Genomic DNA, 19,680 nt, shown 5'->3' with positions numbered 1-19,680 from the left:
TCTATCCCTGAAGCGGCTTTGCCGGTTCCATATTCTAAGTAAAGATTTAAATGTTTTATTGTAAAACTCACTACCTCTATCTACCCATAACTTTTCTGGTTTTCGACTTTCAGAGCCACCCTGTGGACCTTCTGATAGGATTGTTTTAAAACCATTATTTATAGATAAACCAGATTTATTCTTTAATGGAATAGCCCATGCATATTTTGTGAATATATCTATAACTGTTAATATAAACTTATAATTATTATTGTATTTACTTAGAGATGACTTATCAATTAAATCAGCTGACCATGTTTCACCTTTAAAATGGTATTAATCTTTCTCTTTTAAACTTGGTTATTTGAGGGCTGAATACTTCTTTAGCTAGTTGTTGTTGTTGTTTTTCTATCGTTTTATTTATGGACATAGTCATCTGCGAAGCAGGTTCCCTGATAGCTTCGCTCATTTACCATAATTAAAAACAAAATTATCTAGTTGGTCTTGATTAATAATATTCATAGATAGTAGTTGCTTAGATATATCTAGCATTTCATCATGTAATCCATCATGACCAGCTTTTGTTTCTAGTATTAATAATTCTAATCTTTCTATTAAACTATTTGGGTCTGGGTTGCTATTTAATCCCCTACCATATACATCATCTTTTGCCCCCATTATACGTTTTATTGTTCTATATCTAGCACTTTTCTTATCCCCCTTTCCTAAATCATATCTAATATCCTTTAAAAACCTTTTAATTTTGTTTTCATCTTCCTCTATATTATCATCATATGTTACATTTGATTTAGTAAGAAAATCAGTAAATCCTTCTGAAAACTCATATACATTATCCCTAACTAAAAATGCACCCTGCTCTAGAGTTATATCAACACCATTCATTTTATATCTCCTAGTAGGTAAATCTATGAGTTCTAATTTTAATTGAGGATTAGTTTGAGCCCCCATGTCATGAAGTTTGGCTGTCTTTGTATCAACAAAAACTGGTGCTATATCTTGAGTTTGCTTTATGGTCCCCTTTAACGTTTCACCAATCTGCGAAGCAGTTTAACCCAACTGCGAAGCAGTTTCATTAACCTGGGAACCAGCTTGCTCGATCATCTTAGTTTGTTTATCTAACTCTTGATTTTGCCAATCTATTGCTCTTAATGTTTGTTCACTTAATGCTAGATTCCGTTCAGTGTTTTCATTTATCTGCGAAGCAGTTTCACTGATAGTTTTAGTTAAAGGATCGAATAACTCTTCTATTTCACCATAATATTCTTGTTGTTTTAATTTATCTTCTAATCTATTTCTTCTGTTTTGTTTTTCTAGATTGTTTAATTCTATAAGTTTATCTAGTTTAGTCATTTTATATGTATTGAAAAATTATAATAACAGTAAAAAATGGATAATGAAAACAGCTTCTCTCTTAATCTAAAAAGATGTTTAGCTTGTAAAAGACGTTGTAATACTATAGATGAGTTTATTGATCATATTAAGGAACCAAATCATGATGATTTAAAAATTTCAACTTATTCTAAATATGTAGATGGCGCTGGGAAGATAATAAAATTTCTAGAATATAATAAAAATATAATAGCTGGAGCTACGCTACGTAAGAATACAATCATGGGAGACACTATGGAAAAATATATGGCTCAGATAATGATTTATAATATACTAACTACCAACCATATGGATTTAATGAATGTTTTAGGTCTAAAATTATTTGTTATAAAAATTAGCAAAGCTCGTTATATAATATAATAGCAACTTCAATCAACTTTCTATCATCATTAATGGTTAGTTCTAAAATATTATTAACCAGTAGGTCTTTGTCTCCATCTAATGATGCTTGGTGGATCATTTTTATTAAATCTCTTAAATAGATATAGATTCTCATCATGAGGATAGCTTTTAATATTATTTACATAAAATCTTTTATCATCAAATGTGTTTAGACTAATCTTACTTGTTTTTGTTGTTGTCATGTTATCACCAACTTTTAGTATTCTACATTCATCTACACTTCTATCTGTGTTATACATTAGTGCATTATAATACTCCTCATGTTTAGCATTGTTAAAATTCTTTATTCCTTTCTCTTTAGTTTTGTTGGGATAATCTTTAAAGCTATGTCTTTGGTGTTAAGGCCACAAACTCTTCTATGATATTACTCCCCATTTCATGTTTGAATTTACCAGGGACTTTATTATTAGTTTTTATAGGTATGTCTAGATTACTTAAGTCCATAAGCTCATCACTAACTTTACCTTCACTATAACTTAATACGAAACTGTCCGTATCCATATAGTGAAGTGTTAGATCTTTGAGGGATGGTTGTAGAATATTATAGAATACAACATACATGTGTAATTTACTTAATTATAAGATAGTAACACCTACATATACTGGAGAATCATTCTATTTTTTTCTTTATATATTCAATTTGGCTATAATCTCTATATCTAGTTATATTCTTAAATGTTGGTTTACTTACACTTTTCATTATCTTTTCTTCATCATGTAAGAACTTACTTTGAAAGAAGTGTAAGGGATTCATGCACATTCTTCCATATAGTGAGTTGTTCATTAGTTTCCTTACATCCTTCTCTGCTTCAGTTTTAGCTGTTGCTCTTTTGTTAGTGTTGTTTTGGATAAAATCTCTACATATGTAGTCTTGTTTAAATTTAATTACTCTATGTATTTTTGTTACTTTTACTCCCATCTTAACATAGAACTTTAACATCCTATAATGAACCATATATTCTGTTTTGTTGTTTTGGTCTAAGCTTAATTTCTCTGATCTTGCCTTACCTCCATTTCTTTCTCTGTAACCTAATTCATTATCATTTATCTTTCTCTTATTAGGCATTAGTGCTAACTGTTCTGTTCTCTCTTTACATTCATTAGTATAATCAATATCACAAACTATTAAGTAACCATGATCACTATCATCTGGAGTATTCAATATTACATCTAGAGTAGTAGTAGTAGTAGTAGTAGTAGTAGTAGTAATAAACTCAAAATCCTTATAAGGTAACTTTTGCATCATTGCATAACCGTATAGGTTGTTTGCGTCTATGTACCATATATTTCTATTAATAACTTTATCATTAGTATTAGTATTAGTACTAGTATTAGTATTATCACTAATATTAGCATTAGTATTAGTATTACTATCTGCGAAGCAGGTTCCCTGATTATTTATATATCTATCTCCCATTATTCCACATATACCACCTCTCTTTGCTCCAACAAAATCATCTAGCATTTGTTTATCTTGTAATGTATCTAATGTTACACCGCTTGACATTAACCAACAATCAAAACTATAACCTGGGAGACTTACATAGTGTAGGGGATTGAGCTTGAATTCTTTCATGCTTAGTTTAACATATTCATTCATGCAATAGTCTAATATTTCCATATCATTCTGTAAATACTCTATAGTTAAGATATTTTCCAGTTTTATGACTGTTTTCATTATTAAAATTATCTACTTCCTCTTGTGTTGGTAATTTATTATGTAGAGAGGATTTAAAGTCTTCTTTTTTAGATTACCTATAAGATTATTATAGGAGTCTAAACCAAAGTATTCATATGGATATAATGTTTTAGTTTTACATCCGTAAATCTTTGCCATTTGATCTAGAGGCATAGCTAAGAAGTTATAACTGTCTAAGAATTTGAGACAACCAATGCTAAACATCTTAGATTTACCAGCAGCTAATGGTATGTTATCTATTTTTCTTTTATCATTATTCTGTTTAAAGAGTTCACTGTATAGTAGGTTGAAGTCATAGCCAGAGCCATAAAGGAATATTACTGGAATGAAGTTTTGTTGTTTGTATCTTAGATTACATATTTTACATGCTGGTCCTCTAAATTTACCAGTTTCGTGACAATGATCTCTTACTTTATTAATACATGTTTTGCTGCAGATATGACAAGTGTTATTAGTTTCATGATATAATTTATCTTCTTCTGTGAATATCATCTTTTCATTATGTTTGAAATTATTCTCAGTTTCTATTTCTAACAGATCTCTAGCAAATCTTTTGATGCAGCCTAGACCGAAATAGTGTTTGAAGTTACCTTACCAGGTGTAACCCACAGCTATTGGAATATGTTCAGCTATTACATATTTTAAATCATTAGTTGAGACTTCAACAATGCAACATTCTATATCGGCAGTTATAATATTTTTTATATTCTGACGTTTGTGTTCATTTACAAAAGTAATATGTTTTTTCTTAGGACAAACAATCTCTGGTTTGAATGAGGTGCTGCATTCGTGTTTATCATATTTAATTTGTGAGTTAAACCAATAGGTACACCTATCACAATAATAATATTTACTGTTGTTTTTATTTGGTCGTTCTAACAAGGTTTCTATATTTTTTATTAGGGCACAGTGTTCTATTTGACCATTACTCCAAACTAGTATTCTTACATCTTTTCTATCTTTATTAAAATCATCCACTTGTTTAAACATTTCTATTTTACCATTACCACAAGGTGTGTATACCCAAATATTAATATTATACAATTTCTGTATTCTTATTATATAAGCAAAGTCATCTTCATGTTGTTGTCTTGGTTCAATTAGTTTATCTACATATTTACTTTCTCGAGTTGCATGGTGTGGGGCGGGATGTAGCCAAGCAGTTATAGTTAGTTGTAAGCAATTGTATTTATAACTACGCATATTTAATATCGATTTAGAGTTTTTGAGATCTGGAGGTAAATCTATATAACTACCAATAGATGCTTTAGTTGGTTCAATGTTTAACTGAATACTTCTTATTCCACGAATCTCAAAATCATAACCATAACCTTCATATATTTCCTTTTCGAAATCTAGCCACCGATTGAAGTCACCATATTCATATATTGCATTATTATTAATATAATCAGTATTGAAAAATATTTTAGTAGTTTTAACTTCTTCTTTGGTTCTCTTCATATAATCACATTCAGCCGTGATCTTATATTTAAAAATTTAACTTTACTGAACTGGTAACAGTTTTTAATTTCTTCTAAAGAGTAATTAGTTGCTTCGTCTATGTCTTCGATGTAATTCCCACCTTTATCTGTAATATAAAACTCTCTCATGTTCTGACTGGAGTTTATATCGAAGTCTTCTGTGTTTTCTAGATAAATGCGATTGTGACTATATGAAAGAGTAGTTAGAGCTACTTTACTTCTAAATTCTTCATGACATTCTTTACATTCATACTTAATTCTGGTGTAGATATCCTCTTCAGTTTTAGTTTTAGGTTTGGTGGCTGGTTTAGTTTTAATAATATAATCATCTTCATCCAAATTATACACCCTCTCCGAGATTTCCTCTTCTTCAGACTCAAACATTTTCTCGAATAGTTCCTTATGTTTGAGATCGTATGATAGATGCCTGTATAAAGCCTTCTTTGATTCAAAGGATAGATTACAGACATCGCAGAAGTTCATGACACTAGTATTAGTTGATTGAGACATGATGTATTTTTTTAGGGAAATAATCAAAAATTAATTTTTCGAAAAATGAAAATGAAATGCAATAAATGCATAAATAAACCTTGGAAAGAATGTAATAATTGTAAAGAATTAGAATATTCTTGTTATGTATGTAAAAATATGGTCAAAGTGAAAGATTGTATAGAACATTGGGATATCATTATTCTGATCCTGATCAATATCTAACATGTAGTATGTGTAATGTTTATAAACATATATCATTATATAGATTTAGAAATAGGAAATGTAGACTATGTATTTATCTTCATTGATATAGATATGGTCACACTAGAAATCAATTCAGAGAGCATGTTTATAAGTATAATATTCAAGAAGACATAGAAAAACACTAATCACTGTGTTTCCACCGATCTCAGTGTTTTTGACTGTGCTATTATTGTTCGCTTTCTTTCATATTTAGCAACCGCTAATAGTATAAGAAGTCAACAAGCTTGGTTTAACATCGCATTACACTGCTTAGCAGATCGAATGAAAAGTGCATGTCATGCTAAAATGGCCGCCGCCATTGACAAAGAAAGCCACCACCACTAACAGAATGAAAACAAGTGAAAATTTTGAATATAAGATACCCTTAAAAAATAGCTAGTAAAGTGAGTATTTATTAAAATCTTTATTTAATTTTTAATAGATTATACAAATCATTCAATTTAATAGAAGGATTTAATTATTATTTTACTTTAAAACATGTAATTACTTGGGAAATGATAACTAATTTTAAGTTAAAAATCATGTGAGAATATTCTAGAAAAAGAATGTTCTAGAATAATTCTCCAGGTGGGGACCTTTATTCTCCACGGCACTTTTTGGCTATTCATCATGAGTTTCACTTCACTACAAAAACTGTAAAATGATACATTAATATTGTTCAGTCAGCTTAATATTAGACTTCAGTCAGCCTAATAATTAAAATTAAAAGTGTTCAAGCATTCTGTAGTTGCACCCTCCCCCACAGTTGCCATTAAGAAAGGTCGAGCAGTACTGCCGTAGCGTGGTAAAGGCGAGTCAACCTTTTATCAAGACCTCCCAAGACTCGGCTCAAAAATGTAACCAGGTACATAGAATCACTCCGTTAAACATCATAGATCAATCGTCTCCTGGTTAAAGTCAAAAATTTTAAAGAAATTTTAAGCAATTTTGAGTTATTTTCAGTCCATCCGATTCTATTGAAAAAAAACTTTGTGAGATGATTAACCTGATTTATTTCAGTATAGTTTGGCATATTAGATATGAAATTAGGCTTAAATCTAGCTTTAAGAACTTTTGGATATTAGTGTATGAATTGCATAAATTATACTAGCTATGTACATTTTTGTACACAATTGTGCGCGTAATATGTATTTATAGTGGTGAATATAGTAGTGGATAAAACAAGGGATTCAACAAACATCTGTTGCCCGATTCGACATGCGCGATTAGCGCTAGGAGAAAGGGATAAATTTTACTGGTGGTTGAATCCCTTGTTTTATCCACTACTTTAAAACAAAATCTCGTTGCAATTTATTTAAGAGCATGAAAGAGCAAAAAATTACAAAAAATTAAAAAGAATCTGGCTACTTTTGGCCAATTTAGTTAAAAAGGTTAATGATCGATTACTGACAAAAATCTTCTGGCAACATTTAGCAGAGGAAGCAGAAGTACTTTATTTGACGGAATTGAACACTCTCAAAATTTAACCCGCTATTGAAATATCAGAGCCGCGCAAAAACAATGCAAAAATACTCGCCGATTCATTAAAAAGGCTAAAATCACATATGACTTTCTTTGACCTTAAACTAATTCAAATTAAATTTAAGTTTGAAAACTTTCGCTAGAGAGAATCAGAAAATACATCACACGTGCTAACACCGTTAGTGAAAATAAATTGTACAAAAAATAAAACTTCTAACTGTGCGGTTTGAACAAATGTAAAACGAAAAAAGAGCGTCAGATGACGAAGCAAAAACTCATAGCAGAATTTTTATGGATTAAACAAAAAAACCAAACCTCGAATGGATTAAAAAATCATTTACAAAATCCGATAAAATCGAAAAACAAAATAATCAAAGTAAAATTGTTGCATATGGACAAAACCGAGAAGCAAGAAAGCTAATTTTTGTTTAAAAACCATTTTCTGACTCTACTATAAAAATATATTGAGAAATTTCATGCCGCAAAAATCTCACTTTCTGGTGGTATTTTCAAGGAAAGCAAATTGCCGCAACACGTGGAAAATTTACTTAAAAGCCATATAAACATAACCGACTAACGTCCGAAGAATAGCTCTCAAATGACTAGTGGGAGCTCTAATCAGTTGCTTCAGTCGGTGAGGGTGACCCTGAACGGGATTAAGAAATTCACTAGGGGGCTTCAAATAACCTTAAATAACTGCCACCGATTGAGTTCAGCTGCTTGAAACTGATAAGGAGAGAGAACTTTAGATCACGCAAAACGCAGAAAGTCAAGGGCGTAAAAGTCAAAAAACGGTCAGGCATAAATATTTCATAAAAAGACAGACACGTTTACAATAATTGCTTCTCTTCGAGGGCAATTAAACAGATAGCAAAAAGCATTAAACTGCATTGAAGTGTTCTTGACGCAATCAATAAAAAAACTTACTGCAACGAGTCATTTCAAAGCATCGGTGCCCATTATTGACCTCGAACAGGATTAGGGTAACTTGAAGTGAGAATATTAGTCTTACACAAGATTACCTTAGACAATAAGCTTAAAACTAACACCAACCACCGTATATAATTAGAAAAAGTCAGAACTTAATGCACTAAGTCTTTAAACGCTTAGCTTTAGAGAAAAATTAGAGAGCAGATAAAGAATGAGAGCACTGGAGGAAACAAAAAAATATTGTCCGAAAACTTAAGACATTAGAGATTTTCAATTAAATTTTTAAAATTTCTTGAAGACAATGCATGCAATTTGAGTTGGTGAAAACCGCTGAAGAAAAAAGATGCCAAATGAAACTCTTTCCCCGCGAGCACAACAGAAAGAAATCAAAAAACCTTTCTAAAATTTGGAAAAATGCAATCATTTCAATATGTGTAAACTCCTTCGTAAAAATCTCAAAACCAAATTTTTGTCAACGAAATTAACAAAACAAGTAATTAAGAAACATGGCTGGACATTAATATTGTTAGCAATGTTCTTTGCTGGTATCTAACCATTAATCATACGCAAGCTCTAAAAATACATTTAGGTTGTCGGTCAATTGCAAGAAACTAGCCACCGTAGACACCACTAACCGATGTTGCGATTGAAACAGTAAGCAGAAAACAATGAGAAAAAATTGACGAGAGACTGTTCTTAAGTGCTCAAATTTGTTCAGTAGTTTTATTAAATTCATTAAAAATGGTGATTCAGCCTCTAAATGGGAGGATAATTAGCTTAAAATTTAAAGTCTTTAAACATTAAATCCCAACCAGGATTTCTTGGGACCAAGAAACTATTCGGGGAAAATTGAATGAAATCTAAAATCAAATCCATTGACTTCAAGTGAGTGAGGTAAGTCATAATTTAGACGTGAAAATGGTGACTGGCATATGATGGTGACTAATAATAGCCTTAGACAGGCTGATGGTGTCTAATGAAAAACTATAAAACATGAAAAAAACTTGAAAAACGTCAAACATGTAAAAACATAGCCGGCAAACTGCCGAAAAATAGCCGTCGTTGGCCCGTTTGACGCACATTGGGATTGAAACAGATTAAAATCTAAGAGATAGAAATTGACAAGATTTTTCAAAGTGTCAAGTGTTCTTATTTAGTGTTTAAAATCTGCATATTCGGTTAGATTACAAAATTACACTTAATTCAGCTTTTAAACCGAAGACTATTAAGCATAATAATAACGCCAGCTAGCAATCGCTTTAATGAACTTTACTGACCTAATGCACTATGACTCAATGACCGAGCTTTATCGTTTTAGCCCGTTCTTTTGATTTTGCAATATTGACACTGACCGTATTCACTACATTACGTAATTCAATTACGTAAAAGAATTTAAAATTCATTCAGTTGAAAAAGTGAGTGGAGTAAGTCAAAGTCAAGCGTGAAAATTGTGACTTATTGATCAAACAAAAAACTATACCTAGAACGGCTATGAGTGAATTGGGAAAACTTTCTAAAAAAAACAAATAAAAAAAAGCAATGTCAAAATGCCGCATGTGAACAAAAAACCACTAGCGAGAAATGAAATTTTGGTTCAAACAAAAAAAATAAGGCCTAGAAGAAGCTGTGAATGGATTGGGAAACCCATTTAGAAAAAAAAATCCGATCCAAAAATTAAAAAAACCCAGTAAAAATCAGGAAGTGAAATTGCCGAATGTGAGCAAAAACCACTAGCGAGAAAGCGAAATTTTGTTGAAACACCATTTTCTCACTCTACTTTAAAATTAGAGTTAAAAAATTCACGCAGCAAAACCACCCGCTTTTTCGCTCCACTTCCTGTTTCGGCGTGATCAAAATCACTACTCCAATTTGACTTCAAAAATCATGAAAATGTTTGAATAGATCTTCGAAGAAAGCCAACCCCCCAATACAATTCAAATTCTTTGAATTGTAAAAATTCTTTGAATTGTAAAAACCAAGAGAAGGAAGATAATAGCCCCAGCTATCGCTGCGCGGCTTTTAATAAGAGAAATCCATAAGATGGATTAAGATCGTGCGGTTCAAAGTCACGCTTGACTTCGCATGACTGAATTGCAAGTCACATAGATATTCTTTTCACGCGCTACCAGGAAAAGAAACATTCTGGGGTGAAGAATCAGAATGAGAAATGTACGCTCCCGCACAAACCTCGAGAGCCACGGGTAGAACTTCTCGCTGGTGACAACAGCACGTAGCTCCTCGACCTTTGCGGGGACATTGCTCTGTGAGATGTTGTTGAAGACGAAGGCAACCTTCTCCTGCAGTGCCTTTGATGGCTCCTCCATCTCCCCACTCTCCGCTTCAGCAGCCGCGTGGGCCACTAGGATGTCAATGTTGGCACTTGATGAGAACGAACACGGCTACAACAGTCACAGAAATGTGGAACACAATTAATAACCTAGCCAGGAGATCTTGACTGTTTCCCAATAAATATTGCAGCACACTTTTCAATGAGAGCCAAGTAATTAATTAAAATTTTCATTACGCAGCTTCTCACAAGTTCCAATCACAAGATAGCGGGTATTCAGCCCACAAATAAAAAAAGGTTTCATCCCCAACTGAGGTATTTGCTAACCCAAAATACACGGAGCTGTAAAAATACGCGGATTGCTGGTATTCAAAAATTCAGTTGCTTAAGCATGGACAATCAATCAAGACTTCTAATTAACCATAGAATTCCAGGATTGTGCGTTGGATCGTTGAAAGAAATACGTTGTCGCGATTATTCTGGTTCGCTCAACAGCAAATGGAGTTCTTTTTTTCGAATTTAGGGAGAATGTACGACGTTTTTTTACAAAGCTTTCAGAAGGAATTGTGGAATAAATAAGTATATAAGAATATTCTTCCGATTGATTGTCAGTCATTTTTTGACAAAAATATCGTCTGGCTGGCTATGATGCGAAGCGTATATATTATAACAATTATTTTAAACTTAATGTAAAATTCTTCTTATATATATATATATATATATATATATATATATATATATATATATATATATATAAAATCTGATAATGAAAGTCAACACAGATCAGTGCAAATTAGAAAATAGCAGCATAATTCTGAAAATGGGAATTGTCGTCAACTGATTACTATACATCAGATATTCGAACCTACTGAAACATATAAAAGTACATTGAGTTGCGTTTAAAATACGTTCCATGTATGTCGTTAAAAATGAACTTACCAAAAAATGTACACCCTGAAAGCCACAAAGGGAAGTTAGTCATTGAACAACTCAATCTAGAAAAGAAAATTGGCCTATAGATTATACGGTCTTTTCGATTATAGTAATTCACAGCTGGCATTACACACACTTGAGAACTTTAAAAGAAACAGATAGTCGGTAGATTGTCGAAAAATAGTCGCGATGCACGCTTTTGGCCTTCCATGGAATTAAACCACTAAAGAAATAAGATAGATAGATTGACCACCAGTCCTTTAATAGACAACTAGACTTCTTGGGTTAGATTCGAATTTTCATTTTTATGAGACATATACGCTCTATAAGGAGCCCAAAATGAGCTTTATCAAAATTATTATTTGAAATCAAAAACTCAAGACTAATAATTAAGAATTAGGGCACATACGTTTGTCACAACTAAGATGCGCACTATTGATCTTTAACTAGTGAAAAATTTAAAAACTTCAAGTTCATTAAGTGAGTTCAGAAGTCGTTTTTTTAGTGAGGTAAGTCACGCAATTGACCTAAAAGCAGAAAAGACGTCATACACAAAAATTTCAACTGCAAAGCAGTAGAATTCACTGAAATTGAAAAAGTCAAGGGTCACACGAATCATCGATGGAAACGACGAATTAAAAAAACATAGCAGGACAAGTCCTGAAATAAAATCCAAAAAATTGAATGACAAACTAAGAACTACTGTACCTGACCAGCATATCAGTTGAATAATAGTCAAAACAAAAACAGTATTAAAAGTTGACAAAATGAAATAATCACACAAACAAAAAAACTATCACTACCAAAACTCTTGAAGCTTTTACCGTCAAGGCCAAATTTGGTCCATTTAAATATACCTATTAACCAACGCACAAGAATTTCATTGGCCAAAAGGACAGAAAATAGAGAAATATGACAAAAATGAAGTTTCCTAAGTTCATTTAAGTTTCCTGTCCCGCGATATAAGACCAATTTTGTGTCTTTGAAATCTGACCAATAACCCATCTGCAAGATCTAAACAAGTCTCATTGGCCCCTAAAAATCGATAAACTTAGAAAAAGAAAACTTGAAGAAAGAATTGAAAACAATAGCAAAATTTAATGAAATGTTGCTAAACTTGTGATATAAATTTCTTCAGAACCACTTCGATGTCCCCAGTGGCCATCCAGCAACCCAAAAGCAAGCCGTAATAGTTTAATTGACAAAAAAGATCAATAAACTAGGAACACGACAAAGTTTGAGAACTATGCAGTTATTTACTATCTGGTCAGCTAGCCGCTGGTTAAAGAAAAATTGCAAAACTTATTGAAAAAATTGAGAACTTGCGACATTAAAAGGTTGAAAACCATCCATTGCCACTAGAAAAGATGCTGTAACATACTATCAAACCCTAAAAACAAAAGGCCTGAAAAACTCAGAAAAGGTCAAGTTTTATAAACAAATGAGAAAAATCTTTTTCAAAACATTGGTAACATTTGTCGTCTTGAAATGTTAAAAAAACATTGGATTGCCACAATAAACGATGCAGCAACCTACCACTTGAATCTGGAGGAAGTTGCCAGTCCGCTGAGTTATCTCAGCAAACTTGGTTTGGAGATAGAAAATCTATCACCAAATGACCTGTGTCCATCATTGGGGCGTGTGACATTTAAAATAAGATCAGTTGTTTGCGACATGCCATCACTGCGTATGTAGTTAGCACGAAGCAGCACATGGGGTATGATAGTTGCCTTCATTGTTTTTTATCAAAGGGCTCCATAAAAACAATCGAATGTCGTTTAAGGTTTCGAAAACTTTCACACTCTAGGAAAACAATTCTTTTAAGCGATGTGGCGACTTGGCAGACAAAAAACAGTTGTCAACAAAGTTAAATCGTATACACCTTTGATAAGGTCTACCCTGGGATTGTCCAATTTATCCCATGCACCAGATCTTCCTAGGAACAGCTAAGGTTTTATCAGAAATGATACTTTCACTTGTCAAAGGCTCACCAGCTTTAGAGCCTGAGAAGACAATTCTCAATTGTGAAGTTCCCTTTGTTTCACAGATCGAAAAATGTCTTGGAATAATTTTTAGGAAAGCTTTTGATTTTAAATTGTTTTTTTTTTCACCTTGGACCTTTAGCACTAAAAAATGTGCACTTGCCTAATGAACACTACGAAAGTTTCTGCAAACTGAGCTTTTCGGTTCGTGTTTTAAGAGCTACAGATATTCACTCCTCGGATCTTCGACACGCTGATAATTTAATAGAGCTTTTTTCAAATTTTTGTTGACCTCTATGCAGAGGAATCACAGTCTTTTAACTTTCATACCATGCGTCAATTAGTGGAACAAGTGAAGCGGGATGGACCACTATTTCTTTTTTCAGCTTTTTGCTTCAAATCGGCTAACCATATTCTGCTTTCTGCGATTTCGGGCACCATCAGGAATCCCGAAAAAATTTTCGGATTTGAAACATCAAGGAATATTTGAACAGTCTATGCAAAGCGGAACGACTGAAAAAAACTCTATAATAACTAGTCTAACCAAATTAACGGATTGCTCCACAAAATATGTTAGTGAAAATTCAATCGAAGCAGCTGGAGGACGTTTCCTTAATGAAAACGAGAAAAAAACTTTGTTCCCTTTTTTATGTGTGCTATTGAGGCGAATGCTTGTTCAAAAAACCGACGACAATTTCGTGCTGATAGTCTTTGTTTTAAAAAATGGTTTAAATCGTGCTCTCTGCCTTCCATTTGTTGCGATGACAAATTTGAAAAAGTTTAATTTTTTGAACCCTTCCCATTTTTCCAAACAGCTAATACAGGGTCTCCCGTTCTGGTTTTAGATGAACTAGCTTATAAAACAGTTTTGCTCCCTGTTTCCGGCTGTTATATTGGCAGCCCAAAAAGGAAGGCTATGAGCACAATTTAAAAATATTCAGATTATAGATTTCAATGGGCATCGGTATTTTGCGGCAAAAACTTAAAAACACAAATGGTATTAGTAACACTGATACTGTCCTCTAATTTATTTATAGGCTCGATCGCTGGATGGTTACCTTCATCTTAAGGTTAGAAACTTCAATTTTCAAGGAAAAAACTTTGCTGATAACTGTGTGCAAATGAAAGTTGTTTGCTTTTCGCTCAAATTTTAGCAAATTGCTTTGATTTAGTCCAATAGTGCTGATTGAGGATTCAAATACCAAACGAATGAAAGGGGACATCAAAAGCCATCCGTTAATCTCCAAATTCGGTGTTGATATTCTGAGTTTTGGAGGAATGCGATCGAGCGAACTTGGACCGCATGTTGTTTTGGCGGCAACCCTATATCATTTTGTTATAGTTACTGTCGGGAATAATGACTTAACAAAGTTCTTTGTTCTGGCAAGGCCTCCAATTGAAGTCCCCGCCAACCTAATTGCTTTCAGTCGTTTCTTAGGTAGAAGAGGTGTCAAATTTCTAACGCTGGGTCTGATAAAAAGTTAATCAAAAACTTAGGACACCAATATGTCCCTTCAAAAGTAAAAGAGAAGCACATTGAGTATTTCGATAAGTGCCATCTGATTAATAAAGGAAAAATTGACTTTAAGCAATTGCTGCACCGCTCTATCGTTAGTCGGTAAGTTAAAATTGTTAACCCAAACAATGCGAATGAGATAGTTGAGTAATTACTCCTCCACTTTTTCGCTTAGAGTTTTAATTGACTTTTGAAGCTCTTAAAACTTTCTTCCTTATATTTGCATAAAGCACTGGTTATTTAATTTCTGCACTTCGATTGTAGAATCGGCTCCCTAAATATTTTGCTAATATAATGTCTGTTTCTGTATCACTTGCCTGTTGCTTTTTGTTTTTTCCCATTGTTCTGCTGAGTATAATTTGGATTTTTCATTTGATGTTGAACACTATTCTCAATTCATTCTGCTTGTTATTTTTATGTTTTGGTTGTTTGATGTCTATAGTAAAAAATTTTATATTACTCGATACTTATCTAAATTCAAAGTTTTGTACAACGCGACTCAAAGTTGAACTCTGAACAAATTACAGTACCTTATATTTTGTATCAGATCATGATGATTGAGTTTACTGCTTTTACTTTGTTTTAAGGGAAGCAATTTGCTGATAACCTACCATTTAACTCTAGAGGAGGTTGCAAGTCCGCTGAGTTTCTTTGCAAACTTGGTTTAGAGATAGAAAATCAATGCAGCTCGCCAACTGTCCTGTGTCAATCATTAGGGCGTGTGACCTTTAAAAAAAGATCAGTTGTGACATGCCAGCACTAGCGTATGTAGTTTGCACGAGGCAGCACATGGGTAATGATAGTTGCCCTCATTGTTTTTTATCAAAGGCCTCCATAAAAACAATCGAATGTTGTTTAAGGTTTTGAAAACTTTCATCCTCCGGGAAAACAATTCTTTTATGCAATGTGGCGACAAAAAAGAAGTTGCCAACGGAGTTAATCGTATACACCTTTGATAAGGTCTACCCTGGGTTCGTCCAATTGATCCCATGCACCAGGTCTTCCTAGGAACAGCTAAGGTTTTTATCAAAAATGATGCTTTCACTTGTAAAAGGTTCAACAGCTTTAGAGCTTGAGAAGAGAATTCTCAATTGTGAAGTTCCCTTTGAAAAACTTCACAGACCGAAAATGTCTTGAAATAATTTTTAGGAAAGATTTTGATTTTAAATTGTTTCTTTTTACCTTGGAACTTTGGCATTAAAAAATGTGCACTTGCCTAATGAACACTACGCAAGTGTTTGCATAATGAGCTTTTCGGTTCGTGTTCTAAGAGCTACAGATATTCACTCCTCGGATCTTCGACACGCTGATAATTTAATAAGAGCTTTTCTTCAATTTTTTGTTGACCTCTACAGAGGAATTACAATCTTTTAACTTTCATACCATTCGTCAATTAGTGGAACAAGTGAAGCGGAAAGGATCACTATTTCTTTTTCCAGCTTTTTGCTTCAAATCGGCTAACCATAATCTGCTTTCTGCGATTTCGGGAACCATCAGGAAACCCAAAAAAATTTTCGGATTTGAAACATCAAAGATTATTTGAACAGTATATGCAAAGCGGAACGACTGAAAAAAACTCTATAATAACTAGTCTAACCAAATTAACTGATTGCTCCAAAAAATATGTTAGTGAAAATTCAATTGAAGCAGCTGGAGGACGCGGTGTCATTAATGAAAACGAGAAAAAATTTTGTTCCCTTTCTTATGTGTGTTATTGAGAAATTAGGAGAATGCATTCTTCAAAAAACTGACGGCAGTTTCGTGCTGATAGTGTTTTAAAAAATGGTTTAAATCGTGCTCTCTGCCTTCCATTTGTTGAGATGACAAAATTGAAAAAGCTTACGTTCGAGACTTTTTGAAGGCTTACGTTTGAAGCTTACGTTTTTGAGCCTTTCTCATTTTTTCCAAACATCTAATCCAGGGTCTCCCATTCTGGTTTTAGTAGATGAACTCGCTTATAAAACAGTTTTCCTCCCTGTCTCTGGCTGTTATATTGGCAGCCCGGAAAGGAAGGCAATGAGCACAAAATAAAAATTCAGATTATAGATTTCAATGGTCATCGGTATTTTGCGGCGAAAACTTAAAAACAGAAATGGTATTAGTAACACTGATACTGCCCTCTAATAAATTTATAGCCTCGATCGCTGGATGGTTACCTTCATCTTAAGGCTAGAAACTTCAATTTTAAAGAGAAAAAATTGCTGATAACTGCGTGCTAATTTAAGTTGTTTGCTTTGCGTTCAAATTTTAGCAAATTGCTTTGATTTAGTCCAATACTGCTGATTGGGGATACCAATACCAAACGAATGAAAGTGGACATCAAAAGCGATCCGTTAATCTCCAAAAATGGTGTTGATATTCTGAGTTTTGGAGGAATGCGATCGAGCGAACTTGAACCGCATGTTTTGGCGGCAACCCAATACCAGTTTGTTATAGTTGCTGTGGGGAATAATGACTTAAAAAAGTTCTTCGACAACAAGGCAAGGCCTCCAATTGAAGTCCCCGTCAACCTTATTGCTTTCAGTCGTTTCTTAGGTAGAAAAGGTGTCAAATTTCTAACGCTGGGTCTGATAAAAAGTTAATCAAAAACTTAGGACACCAATATGTCTTTTCAAAACAAAAAGAGAAGCACATTGAGTATTTCGATAAGTGCCATTTGATTAATAAAGGAAAACTTGACTTTAAGCAATTGCTGCACCGCTCTATCGTTAGTCGGTAAGTTAAAGTTGTTAACCCAAACAATGCGAATGAGATAGTTGAGTAATTACTCCTTCACTTTTTCGCTTAGAGTTTTATTTGACTTTTGAAGCTCTCAAAACTTTCTTCCTTATATTTGCATAAAGCACTGGTTATTTAATTTCTGCACGTCGATTGTAGAATCCGCTCCCTATATATTTTGCTAATATGATGTCTCAGTTTCTGTATCGCTTGCTTGTTGCTTTTTATTTTTTCCCAATGTTCTGCTGAGTACAATTTGGCTTTTTCATTTGATGTTGAACACTATTCTCAATCCATTGTGCTTGTTATCTTTATGTTTCGGTTGTTTGATGTCTATAGTAAAATTTTTATATTACTCGATACTTATTTCAATTCAAAGTTTTGTACAACGTCACTCAAAGTTGCAAAAATTAGTAACTTAAATTTCGTATCAAATTATGATGATTGACTTTACTGCTTTTACTTGGTTTTAATGTCTTAATGATTGACTTTTTTTCAATACTTAGTAAGAGACGGTTTTTGTTGGACAGTTCTTCTGATTTGTCTTTTCTGGTGACTTGTAGTCAGCTTTTGTCTGCCTACCCATCAAGGGTCCGAGATTCCTCTGAAGTCTGACAAACTTTGACTGTATATCAATTGCATTAGCGTCTTGCTCGATTGTTTTAAAATTCTTGCTTCAGATAACTTTTTTTGTAGCTGTTTGTTAATTAATGTGCTTTTTTGATTTTTTTGTTTTCGATAAGTTAAGTCACATTTTGGGAATTAGAGAGATAGGTTTTCGTGTGGTCATCTAATCATAATGATTGATTTTAACTGCCTTTACTTTGTTTAAATGTCTTAATATGTTTGTCGATGTTGATTATTTTTTTTTCAAAATTTAGTGCGATAGGGTCTTTGTTGGGCAGTTCTTCTGATAACTTTCTGATAACTAGTTGTCAGCATTTGTCTGATCATTGGTTCGAGCTTCTGCTGATGAAATCTGAAAAAATTTGACTGTATATCAATTGCATTAGTGTCTTGCTCGTTTTCTTTGAAATTCTTGATTCAGATAGCTTTATTTCGCAGCTACTTGTTAAGCAAAATGCTTTTTTGTTTTCAATAAAATAGGTGACATTGAGGAATTGGATGGGAGGTTTTGTGTTGTTTTGGTCTTCCCTTCTTTTCTGCTGTCATGTCCCTTTTTTCGTTTCGTTTTTCTCGGCTTGCTCGGCCAATTCCTGCGTTTGATGAAAAGCTTTTTTATTTCAAACGGACTCTACTCTCAGCAATAGGAGTGCTTTGTTCAATTGTTCCATTTCTCTTTGCTCAGCTGAAGCTTTTTTTGTGGCGTTTCTTGTCCTGTTCGTTTTCTTTTGGATAAGTTAAGTGACATTGTGGTGGGCAGGTTTTGTTTCTCTCGGTTTTTTCTGCTTCTTTGTCCTTTGCCGGATTGTTTTTCTCTGCCCTGCCAAGTCAGGTCGCTTGCGTGCACCACAGTGATTAGACCAACCGTTCTGTCAGCAATTTTTGTTGTTTTTAAAACTGTTTCAATTTCCTTGGTTCAGTTGAAATTTTGCGGTGTCCTTTCTTCCCTTTTGTTTTTTTTCGGGAAATAGTAACTTTGGGAAGTTGGGTAGAGTGTTTTAATTTGTTCTTCTGTTTTCTGCTATTTTTTCATTTTTCTGCAGGTTATTTTTCTCTGCCTGCCCTGCCAAGTTCTGCATTTTGCGTGAAGCACAGTGATTTAAACCGATTCTACTATCAATAATACAAGTGCTTTGTGCAACTCGTTTATTTTAAATGGTTCACAAGAAGTCTTCCTCCTGTTTCATTGCTTGTAGCAATTTTTTTTTCGTTTTTGCCATTTCCTTTTTTTGATAAATTAAGTGCCATTTGAGTCTTGGGTTAGTGGGTTTGTTTTTAGTTTTCGTTTTTAATTCTCTGCTGTTTGTTCCTCTTTCTCGGGTTGTGCCTCTGCCTGTCCGGCAAGGTCCTCCATTTGGCGTGAAGCAGTGAATTAAACTGACTCTTCTGCCAGCAATACTAGTGCTTTGTTCAATCGTTTCAATTTCATTTTTACAGCTGAAACTTTTTTCCCTCCCTGTATTGTTTCTTTTTTTGTTTTGTTTTGGATAAGTTAAGTGATA

General features: G+C 33.4%; 1 protein-coding gene across 2 annotated transcripts in view; it reads right to left on the bottom strand.

Moving 5' to 3' along the window:
• The window catches only part of LOC142353457 (CCR4-NOT transcription complex subunit 1-like), a 279,900-nt gene that overhangs the window by 70,151 nt on the left and 190,069 nt on the right, over positions 1-19,680 (bottom strand). The window contains exons 21-22 of one of the 2 annotated variants that reach the window (XM_075405706.1): positions 11,345-11,359; positions 10,306-10,517 (exon numbers count right to left, since the gene is read on the bottom strand). In XM_075405706.1, coding sequence (XP_075261821.1) covers positions 10,306-10,517; positions 11,345-11,359 — 227 coding nt within the window. The remainder of the gene's footprint in view (positions 1-10,305; positions 10,518-11,344; positions 11,360-19,680) is intronic. The other variant, XM_075405707.1, reaches the window with a different exon arrangement.

This window comes from Convolutriloba macropyga, chromosome 14, assembly GCF_964194025.1.
Source record: "Convolutriloba macropyga chromosome 14, txConMacr16.3, whole genome shotgun sequence".
In the NCBI taxonomy this organism is placed as follows: Eukaryota; Metazoa; Xenacoelomorpha; order Acoela; family Convolutidae; genus Convolutriloba; species Convolutriloba macropyga.
This window is presented reverse-complemented; position numbering and strand designations above follow the sequence as displayed.